This window comes from Heterocephalus glaber, unplaced genomic scaffold, assembly GCF_053883595.1.
Source record: "Heterocephalus glaber isolate CG9 unplaced genomic scaffold, H.glaber_assembly_v1.0 deba00001608, whole genome shotgun sequence".
Classification (NCBI taxonomy): domain Eukaryota; kingdom Metazoa; phylum Chordata; class Mammalia; order Rodentia; family Bathyergidae; genus Heterocephalus; species Heterocephalus glaber.
In genome coordinates, this window is record NW_028258379.1 from 10,333,281 (window position 1) to 10,344,974 (window position 11,694).

Consider the following 11,694-nt stretch of genomic DNA (forward strand, 5'->3'; position numbering starts at 1 on the left):
TGAGAATGTTCTAGATTTGTGCTGATGTGGTGGTCACCAGCCACATGTACCTGAGTACTTGCTGTGTGTGGAGCTGAATTGTTAGCTTTATTTAAATTTAACTAACTTAATTTTAACAGGTACATGAGCCTCACAACTACTGAATCGGAAAGCACAGATCTAGAATAGTGGTTCTCAAACCTAAGTGCATGTTGGAATCAGCTGGAGAGCTGGCCAAAACCCAGACAGAATCCCACCCCCCAGGAAATCTGATATGGGGCCTGCTAGCCCAGGGACCATGTTCGAGCACCCGTGGTGTAGAACATGTGCTGCCTCTGCATTAATTAATGCGCTGTGATCCACATTAGGGTTATCTTATTTTGCCTCTGGACAGTGAACTTCAGTCTATCCTCAGTGCTCCATGACCATGGAGTCCAAATGAGGGGAGCTTTTCCCCTGCAATCTGTACTCATAGGCATAGCAGGCAGTGATTCAAATGGTCAGCCCTGGAGACTCCAGGAGGGTCCTTTTATAAAAGAACCGTTCCCACTGATTTCCAAGAAACCACAGAACATATGAGTTAAGAGCATGGGCTGTCCAGCCAGACTAACTGGGTCCAAGTCAACTCTGTCCAACACTTGCTGTGTGACCTTGGGTAAGCTGCTTAAACTCAGTGCCTCAATTTTATCACCTGTAAAATGGAAACAACAGTACCTACCTCATGGTGCTAGTGTAAGAATTAAGTGCTTAAAACAGTCACCTGCACAGTGTAAGGTTTTGGTATATATCGGCTACTGTCATCCTTCCAATGCTAGCTTAGCAAATTGTTCCCTTCTAGTATGCGTTTTGCTCATCCTAAAACTTTTCAAACAAGCAGATGTTCTTATGGGACACATTCTATCTACTCTACTATTTTGCTAAGGGCTTAAGAGGCCTCTGAGTTCTGCTGAGGCTTCCTTTCAAGGTATCCAAGTGCAGGCAGAAGGGAACAAAGTGGGAGCAAACCCACAGCTTGACATATTCTTTGTCCCCACTTCCCCGTGCACAGTAAAGCCAACACGGGCCAGCCTACTGTTCAGCCTCTCTGTGTTGATGTACATCCAGAATGGGGACTGGGCTTCTCAGGACCCACCCGGAAGCTAACCTCCATGCACATGTCTGCAGGGCCATGAGGCCAGGAATGCAGATTGGGGACATTCGCCGAGGTTTCTCAATGGCAGTCATTTGTTGAGGGTGAAGCAAGATGCTAAGGCACATCTACCTTTCTTCCTGGTCCAACATCTACTCCTACAGCCTGCTCATCAGTACCTCCCATATCGGGCTGGTCCCGGACCCACTTCTTCACTCCATGTGACCATTGCAGAGATGGCTCTCCCCAAATTCCTGCTACCATATCTAGTGCCACTACATCCAGCAGCACTGCAGCCCCCAGAACAGTGGTTCTCCCATAGTCCATCGTACTTGGTTCTGCTAAAGATGCTATCATAGGATTTGGGCATGACCAGGACAGTAGCACACCCTTCTTTGCCTCAGAAAGACATAGACATTTTAAAGCATGTCATTTTCATCATTTAGGAAATCGTAATACAGAATTACTAAAATTATCATCAAATGTTAATTTTATTGCCAAACAAGGTAATTTGGTAAACAAGGTAATCCCTTCCGCTCCCCAACCCCAAACTACTTCATGGAGGAGAATGTTCTTCCAGAGCCCCTTCTTTTGAAATGTTCAGGGTACTGTCACACAGTGAAGGATACAGACAACCCAAGAAGGGCTGTTACCCCTGCTAACCACCAGTAACAACTGGTTCAGGCTCTGTCTGCCCCACTCCTTTACCACCCCCTTAAGTTCAGATAATGGTGACCACCAACTAAGTGCTACCTGCCTGGGACTGTGCTAACTGCTTTCTAAACATCAACTGATTCAACAAAACTCTCCACAAACAGGAGCTGCTGTCTCCATCGTGAAGATGCTGGGCAGGGGGGCACATGGAAGAGTGTAAAATAATTTGAATGAAGTCAAGACACTCGCCCTTTTGGCAAACTCTTGGCCTTGAACATGTGGCAGCCACATGGACTGGATTTTCAGAACTTTGGGGGTGTCAGTTGTTCTGTTACACTGAGAAGTTCCTGAGTTTGGGCATCTAAATTTCATTTTATTCATTTCATTTAAATTTCAGACATTTGGGCATCTAAATTTCATTTCCCAATCAATTTCTTGCACTAAGACAGTGGAGTGGCAACATGGAAATCCTGTCACCCATGAGGCTCAGTAATGGACTTGGGAAATGCATATGCCATGCTTATTAGGCCAGAGCCCAGTGCAGCCTTCAGATGGAAGCATACAGACTGCTTTAGGTAGATGGAACCAATTGATCCCATCAGAGGGCAGCTCAGTTTTCCCAGAGCTTGCTGTTTCCTGTGAGAATGAGATGACTACAGGTTCCCTCCCTCTGCAACAACACTGATGCTGGGAGGGGTACATGCGTGGACATGCATGCTCAGACACACTAGATATGGATTCTCTTTCTAACAGTCCTACGAACCAGGCAAGTGTCTGCCACAAAAAGATGCTGCCAATATTGTGCTAGTGGAGAAGACACATGTGAGCACTTCAGCTAATTAAAAAAAAAAATCACTTCAGACTAGGTTTTTGTGCTCATGCAGAATGACTGTATGTGACAAGTGGGGAAGTGATAACTCCACAGAAGATGATTTTATCAGTGCTCCTGAGAAACAAACCATCCTTCACCCGACATCCTAACACTGCTGCTAACTCCAGCCTCTGTCTCAACCCTGACCCTGTTGGAAACCAAAGAAGCATCAGGGATAGTACTGAAGGGCTTACGGCTTGGAGGGGTGTGTGGGGCAAGGAGGAAGCACACGTAGAGAGAATGAAAGCTCCTGAATGTAACACAGCACAAGTGAGTTAACGAGGTGCTCTTCTGTGGACACACACAGCCAAAGCAGGTGACCAGGTGTAATGCTCAGGTGCTGTGCCAGACACCCAAAGCCAAATGGGTCACCCAGAAAGCCCGAACCTTTTTAGATCCGAGAGTCATCTGTTGGTGGGTCTCTGAAAATCCTTTCCAATAAATGGCATTTCCTTTGCCCCTCTGCCAAATGTTTCCTGAGGATACCCGGATGATGGAGTCACACACAGGAGAAAAGTCAGATCTACATAGCAACCTGTGGGTAACTTCAGTGACACAGAAGACTCAAGAAGTGAGATATTCTGATTCACTAAACCTTATCAATTCAACATTGTCCAGAATCTCTTTTTCCTTGGGATTTTTCAATTGGTTGCTTTTGAAATGTTGACTTTTTTTCCTCCTTAAGTGCTAGGTAAGTGCTCTACCACTGAGCTACATCTCCAGTCTTTCTGGTTTGTTTGTTTTTTTAAATTTTGAGATGGGATCTTGCTAAATTACTCAGGCTGACCTCCTGCTCAGCCTCCCAAGTAGTTAGGATTATAGGTATGTATGTGTGCCACTACCCCCGGCTTGAATTACTGACTTTCTTGTCTCAACAAGAATAGCTGAATGATGGAGCCAGTAAACTGGTGAACTGGTACCCTGAATAGCTTGAGGCTCTGTTCTCTATGTCCATGATCATTATTTATTTGACTTTCTGAAAGGTATGACAAATACCCTTGAAAGTGATTAATATTCCATCCCTCTCCCTTTCATTGTAATGTAAGCTGATCAACTATGTGACATTATAAACTTGACCTAATTAACCAAGGTTTCTCTGAAGGAAAACAACAGGGAATAAATGATTGTTGATTGGCAGATGGCTTGTCCCCAGGAGACTAAAAAGGTAAGTTGAAGTTAGTGCCTTGAGGGGCCATCAGGTCCTGAGGATGGATACCCAGGTGGGAAGTAGGTAAGCCCAATCAGAAAACGGAAACAGCTGCTCATGACATTGCAGGAAAAGCGATTCCTGGGTCAATGATCAGAGAGTCTTTCACAAGCATCAACAGCAGTGCTTGGCACATAGCAGGTGCCCAATGGAAATTGTTGAATGAATGGAGGCTGCCTAACTGATTATTCTATGCAGATGTCCACTGTTCATTTGTCCATCATCCATCCATCCCTCTAGCCTTCTCTCCATGCAGTATTTATGTGTTTACAATATATGAGGTGATAAACCATGGACTACAGAGGATTCTATGGTAAATAAAATATCACCCCTTATGCAGAGTCACCTCTGTGTTTCAACGGACTGTTTAAAGGAAAAGGAATGAGTGGCAGAACGGCTTGAACACAAATTATATCCTCAATGCTATGCCTTAGATATAGTTTGTTCCCAAATGTTCCTATGCTGGAAGCTTGGTCTGCAGTGTGATGGTGTCGAGAGGGTGGAGCCTTTAAGAGGTGGGGCCTAGCTGGGTGTGGTGGCACCCACCTCCCAGCCTCTGGGAGGATGAGGCAGGAGGATCCAAGTTTGAGGCCAGCCTGGGCAGTTTAGTCATTTAGCAAGACCCTGCCTTAAAAATAAAAATAAAGGGCTGGGAATGTAGCTCATTGTGAAAGCCCTGGGTTCAATCCCCAGTACTACAAAGGAAAAAAAACCCCAGAGGTGGGGCCAAGGGAAAGATAATTAAGTCATAAGGGCTCCACCTTCATGAATGGACTAAGGCTGGTCTCATAGAATGGGACAGTGTCTGATAGGGGTAGATTAGTTCCTTAGAGAGTGACAGCTACATTTTTAAACAAAGCCCATCTGGCCCCTCCTGTCTCCTTTGCTATCTTGCCATGTGTTCTCTCTTGCATGCACACCCTTCCCGTGTGATGTCATCCACCATGAGGTTCTCACTGGAAGCTCTCGTATTATGCTTTTTGACCTCTAAAACTGTGAGCTAAAGAAATCTTTCATTTACAAATTACCCAACCTTGGGTATTTTGTTATAGTAATATAAACTAGATTGAGATATTTATCTATGTTTACTACCCCACAGACTCTGCTTTTGGTAAATCTTGTTTACGGCCCTCATTGAGTGCCCAATCTGTGTACATCCAAAAGGAAATTTCCATTGTTCTGTCCAGATGTGGTTTAGGCATTGGTCATTGAGCAGGACATTGGACTAGCTTTACCCAATGATTTCATCAGAAATGGTTTTGTCCTGCTTGTTTCCTTGGTAACCAACAAACTGAAGCTTCTTCTAATCCTTCCCATTCCTCTTCATGCTACTTCACATTCTCTCTTTTGAACAAGGAGGTGTTCCAAAGGGTAAATCTGCAATCCCCTGGATGGTAAGAACACTTCTACAGGGTGCTCTATGGTCAACTCTGGACCCTCAGAATGCTGTGTAGGAACAGCTCTACCCAGCAGAATACATATCAGGAGCCATTTTCCACCTACCACCTCCCCCACTCCAATGTTCTCCTGCTGCTTTTCAAAATTAGAAGCAACTTCTCCTCTCAGGCATCATTTCAAAGAAAGAATATAAATCAAGGGTCCAATAAACATTCTGGAAATAGTCCCTCTTCGGAGAGCAACTTGGATAATTCCCTAGAGTTGTAGAAGTGGGTCTAAATTCCACTGGATGATCTGGAACCTGAAGGGACCATTCTTATCATAAACAGGTTTGGCTTTTGTTTTTGCTTTACTTATGTTCAGCTGTATGAATTTTTTACTATAAAAGTTTTTGCCTTAACACAGTGATTCTTAGTGCATACCTCTAATTTGGTAACCTTTAGGCCTAGGCCCTTGCACACTATGGTTTACAATGTGCTTTTCAAGACTACTCCTGCACCAGGTCATGACAACACATCACACTCTCTGGCCATAGTATGGTCACATGACCCTTCCTGTTCAGAGGGACTGCACCTCTAGTTCCGGAGTGATACAACTGGAAATATCACTTGGATTCTGATTCATCCTCACAGTGTTTGTGTGAAAGGGGGAGCAGGAATCATAGCTCCCGTCCCACAGGCAGGGGAACCAAGGCACAGAGAAGTGATCTACCCAGAGTCACTCCGTAAATCAGAAAACAAACTGGGAAAGCATCATGTAAGATCATCTATGTACCTTCCAGAACCTCCTATATATGAAAACAAAACAAGACAGATTGTCTCAAACAAATAAATGCATACACTTTGAAGTAAGTGATTTTTGAGGATGGAGCTTTCTATGAAGGTTTCAAAGCCCTTAGCAACTCAGGAATCACAATGTAAGAACCAGAATCACATGAACTTTTTAGTTAAACACTCCTGACTCACAGACAATACCAATTATTACAACTCACTGACAACCTGGTTACCAACAAGAAAAGTTAAGGGGAACATTCATTCATCCATTCAAGAAATAAACCTTGGTACACAGCTCCTTTTCTAGTTTCACATCATCTTAACTGTAATACCTAAACACTACTTCTTCTACACACTCCTCCTACGTCTGCTGCCACGTAACTAGGTGGAGGTGGGGGGTTGATTAAGTGTGTGTGTGTGAATATGTCTGTAATAACTAGCTATTTTAGGGACAGTTTTGCCCAGCAGAATACACATGAAATATTCTTTATTTTGGTACCGGGGATTGAACTCCGGACCTTGCGCTTGAGAGGCAGGCGCTGGAACCACTGAGCTAAATCCCCGGCCCGCAGATGAAATATTCTAATATAGTAATTCTACCCTGATTCCCTTTTCTTTCATTTTTGGGTAATTAAAAAATTTCCTGACCTTGATTTAATGCAATAAGTGATGTTTTATTTCCCACCTTCCATGATGAAGGTAGTCAAGGGGTGGATATAGCTGGGGCCAATCTCAGTGTTGTGAAAGGGAAGCACACTCCTTACATTATATCTAAAGGATAAAATCGACTGGTGACAACTGAACTGTCTGAACCAGGGAGTGGCCTAGCACTGCAAGTACTTCCCCGCAGAGGCCAATACACTGCCCCAACGTCCGGAATCCATATTCTCACAAACTAGGCTAACACAGTCTCCTGCCTCCCAACTCCAGGTCAAGGAAGGCACAAAGAAGACCAACAAATAATACTGAAGTGGTGCTTTGGATCCAGGAGACTCTGAGGTACCAGAGGAGGAGTTCTGATGGCCCCATCTGGCAGATGGGAAAAGTGAGGCACCAAGAGACCGATTAAATACTCTCAGTCATAAGTAAAAGGGTACCAGGAATATAACGAGGAGACTCTTTTTCCTGGGGAGGGAAGATATTCTACCAGCAATATTGAGCACAACTCTCAACACAGAGGCAATCCCAGCTCTTCAGTCACTACAGTAAAGCAGCCAAAGATACACTAATTATCCTCAAGAGGTTTGAGCAGATTCCTTCACAGAGGGAATCCTACACTCCAAACTCCAGGGCCCAGACTTGAGACTGCATCCAGAGCCAGGGACTTAGGCAAGAATGGCCTGCACAGGCACATAAGGTAGCTCTGCTTCTTAAGGCATGGCTGCTCTCTGCCAGGAGCGGGCACTGTCCTAGGAGGTGTCCATTGGATACCACTTCCCTGGAAATCACCCTGTGAAGAAGCTCATGGGGTAGGACACTGCTGCCTAAGAAAACCAATACCTCCAGGGCTGAGGGATTCCAATAAATCTTAACAGCGTCACCAAACAAACCCATTACCTGTGCCACTTGGGAGAATAAAAAGAGAGGAAAAAAAGAGACAAACTAATAATTTTCCATACAGTGATTGTCTAACTGGAAAACCTGGAAGACTCAGCTGAAAAACTATGGGAACTAACAGGAAAATTTGCTCAGGTGACTGATTAATACTCAAACATTAAAAAATGTTTGTGCATGGTGGGACACTTTGGAAGAGCTGTGCTTTTCTGGAAGGCCTCCGAATTTTGTGCAACTGCCATACTTTGAAAGATGGAGGTGAGCCAAGGGACATCCCTCAGCTGCTGCAACCAAAAGTCCTCTTGAACACCAATATCTGAAGAATGCCTGGGGTGAATGCTGCCGGGGTTGAAGGCAGTCCACTCTGCCCTCTCCAAGAGGACCCATTTTCCCCAGCTACTCTCCTTTCCAACCCAAAAGACACATAGGGAGGTCCGGCAAGGATGGATGTGGGCAAAGATTGTGCCATGTCATCTTTAGCCCCTGGACTTTTTTTTTTTTTGGTACCGGGGATTTAACTCAGGACCTTGTGCTTCCGAGGCAGGAGGCGGAACCACTGAGCTAAATCCCCGGCCCAGCCATGTCATCTTCAAAGGAAGTAAGTTTTTAAAAACAAAGGGGGCAGACTGAAAAGTCCTACAGTCTGTCCTCTTATTGTTTCATTGGTCAGAAGCCTAGAGAATCCATGGTGCTGCACCTGGACTGGGGAATTCCCCGGTTTGATCAAGGTGGCCAGGGGTTGGGGGGAGGCCTCACTGGGCTGTGTGCCACATCTGGCCAGTGCAGGGCGAAGTCATTTTCTGTCGAGGCTGGCGTGTAGCTGGGCCTCGCGAACCATTCTGTCAAAGGAGCGAGTGTTGGTCTCCTCTCGCACCTTCTCGCGCACGTGGAAGGAGGCCCGGGCTGTGGAGCGAGCGCTCTCCAGCGCGCTACGCCGTTCCCGAGACAGCTGCTCGCTGCGCTCCAGCTTGCGCCCGATGGCCTGGAGCAGCTCCCGCCTACGGAAGTCTTCATCTTTCTCCACTTTCTCCTTGTTGGCGCGCTGGGCCCGCTCCTTCTCCAGCCGGGTCTGGCCCACGCGCCGGGCCTTCTGCTGCACTGCCTCTTCGGCCACCTGCGCCGCGTGCTGCAGCCGTCGTTCCCCGGCCCGCGCCAGCGCCTCCAAGTGCGCCTGATGCTCCCGCTCTTTGCGCTCCATCGCCTCTTTGGCCCGCCGACCCTGCAGCTCCTCCCGCCGGGCCCGCTCCCGCAGCTCCCGGGTGCGCTGCTCCACCAACTGCTCGTAGTTCTCCTGAGCGCGGCCCAAGCTGGTCTCCATTGTGCTCCGCAGGCCCTCTCGCTCCTGCTGTTGCTGCCGGGCTCGGCCCCGCAGCAGCGCCTCGTGGCGCGCCCGCTCGGCGCGGCTCAGCTCCCGCTTGTCGCGCTGTAGCTGGCCCTCCTGCCGCTGTTTGGCGCGTGCTGCGCGCTGGGCACGCTCCTTGCGCACCTGCTCGGCGCGCTCGCGCCCCTCCTGCAGGCCTTCTTCCCTCTGCTTAAGATTCTGCTCCTGCTGCAGCTTGCGCAGCCTGTCCTCCTGGGCGACGCGCTCCGCCCGCTCCCTCCGCAGCAAGCCCTGGCGCTCGGCCAGCTCCCGCCGCCGGTCCTCGCTACGCTCGCACTGCTGCTGCCTCCGCCGCGCCGCCTCGCGCTCCTCGCGGCCCCGACGGCCGCGCCGCTCCTCCACCTGCGCAGTCCAGGCCCGGCGGCCCTGCTCCAGCGCGCGCTGTTTCTCGCGCTCCTCGCGCTCCCGCCGCTGCTCGGCGCGCACGCGCTGCTGCTCCCACTGGCCGTGGGCGGCGGCGCGATGCTCCAGCAACAGGCGCTCCTCCTGGTGCCGCGCGATCATCAGCGCCGCGATCTTCCGGTCGCGCTCGGGCACCCCGCGCAGGCCCCGCTCAGCGCGCACTTGGCGCACAATGCGCTCCACGTGCTGAGCGGTCTGCGGCGAGTGGCTCAGGTCGCCGAGGCTGAAGCTGCGGCCTGTGAGTGGAACCAGGGCCAGGGCGGAAGGTCGGCCCAGAGGGTTGGGGGCCGAGGACGCCGACCCTGCCGGGCAGCTGTACCTGGCCGAGGCCCTCGGCGGCCAGCGAAGCTCCCGAAGGCTCTCCCCGCTGTAGGAGGACGACGACGCACCGGATTCAGAGCTGAGGGCACCGTCACGCCGGCGCGACAGCGAGTCCAGTGAGTGGCTCTTCCTGCCTGTCCGAGAGGCAACGGGCGGAGGTTGTGTCCGGGCCGAGGAGGGGCTGGGAGAGGCCTTGCGGGCCGCGGGCGAGGCGGGGAGACTGGCGCTACTACCGCTACTGCTGCTGCCGGCGCTCGGGGCTGAAGCCGAGGCCGAGGCCGAAGTCGCGCCGGCCGCTGGGCCCAGTGGCGTGAAGAGGCGCCGCTTCTCTTCGCGCACGATGCGCTCGCGCTCGGCACGGCATTGCTGCAGCTTGGCCCGCCGCTCAGCCTCATAGGCCTCGTACAGGCCCGTGGCCACCCGCATGGAGCGGCCCGGGGCCTCGCGCACCAGGTCCGTCAGCGCACGTGGCAGCAGCTCCACGGGCTTGACTGCGCAGCGGGCGCAGGCCTCCAGCGAGCGAGGGCTGGTCAGCACGTAGCGGCTGCCCTCCGCCTCCGGACAGTCGAAGTTGAAGAGGTCGAGGTGCAGCAGTGGGGACTGCTCGCGAGGCCCACCTTCTGCTGTGCACGGAGCTTCTGCCTTGCGGGGTGCCGCCGCCGAGCCCGAGGCGGAGGCGGAGGCCGAGGAGGCCGCCGGCTGCTGGGCGCCCTGGGCGTTGGGGGTCACGGACGCCGTGGCCCCATCCCCTCTTGAGCCGCCGACTTCGGCTCCTTTCTCCTCTTCGGGCACTGGGTCCACCATGGCTGAGCCTTGGCCTTTGTTGGAGTCTCTGGGGATGACAAGGAGGGACATAGGAGAATGCATTTGAGAGCGAGCTGTTCCCCCCTCCTTGTCCATAGCCCCCCCCCCCTTAATCCACTTTCAGATTAGGCCTGGTGGAACGTAAATCATAAAAGCTTTGCCATGAAAACCCAGACAGGGCGGCGGGTTGGAGGGAGGATCCTAGTGCTCAAAAAGAACAGCCTAGATCGCTCTCAGTCCCAGAATGCGGGGCCTGTGGCAAGGGTCTCCTGGAGTCTGGCCCGCTAGGGGCACCCCCTGCCTGATGCAAGTTTAAAAATCGAGGTGCAAGCAGTCAGCAGCCAGCGAGGGAGGCGCGCTAGCGGATTCCCGGGAGGATTAGCGTATTTTGTTTGTAGCTGAGGCGGGCTGCCGGGCTGCAGCTTCGGAGGAACAAAAGGCGGAGCGGGGCTGTTCATCCCAAAGTGGATTGCTGCGGGGATCCCTTATGCATAGGAACGAAGTTTATGGTTGATTTCCCACTGCCAAAGGACACCCGGGTGCGGGTGATGGTAGGGCAGAGAGAAATCCCCAAAGGACCTTTTAGGAGGAGTGATGGATTCTTGCTCCTGCCTCTCGGGCAGGGCTTGCTAGGAGCTCTGCCCGCCTCCTCCACTCCCACCCCCAGCCCCCACCGGGTATTTGCAGGGGATGCAGAAGACGTCGGGATCCTCCCAGATGCACTCGATCGCCTCCAAGTCGGAATGTGCTAAAGGTACCATCCTCCCCGGTCTGGGCTCGGACACCCGCCCCAGATGCCCACCAGTTCCCCCACCGCATTTCAGCAGGGTGGGCTCTTGGAGCGGAAGCGCCCGCAGCCGCTGGTCTCCGGGCGGCTTCACTTACCCTTCGTTCTCTGGCTCCGGCCCCGCGCCTAGGGCTTTTGTTCGCAGCTTGCCGCTCTCCCCGGCGCCTCTTCAGTCCCTGCGCCGGCGGGGTCGGGTTACTGCCGGCTGCTGCCAAGAAAGGAGCCCCTGCTGCCGTCGCCAGCCTCTCTCCATGGGGCCTGCGAGCAGGGCTCGCGCACTCCAGATGCTACCTACACGCAGGAGGGAGAATGCGACAAAGCCTCCCTAAAATAACGCGACCCTGCTCCCTTTGCTCACATTGATTCATAAAAAAGGAAGCCCGGTTCCATCGCTGCTGCATCCTTCTCCACCTCTACCACGGTGAGGGTACCGC

At 51.4% G+C, this 11,694-nt stretch overlaps 1 protein-coding gene across 1 annotated transcript; it reads right to left on the minus strand.

The window, feature by feature from the left end:
* Positions 1 to 1,580: 1,580 nt before the first annotated feature.
* Positions 1,581 to 10,473, minus strand: Ccdc177 (coiled-coil domain containing 177). The gene has a single exon (XM_004837319.3). The coding sequence runs from the start codon at positions 10,471 to 10,473 to the stop codon at positions 8,359 to 8,361; it is 2,115 nt and encodes a 704-aa protein (XP_004837376.2). The 3' UTR covers positions 1,581 to 8,358.
* Between the last annotated feature and the right edge of the window lie 1,221 nt (positions 10,474 to 11,694).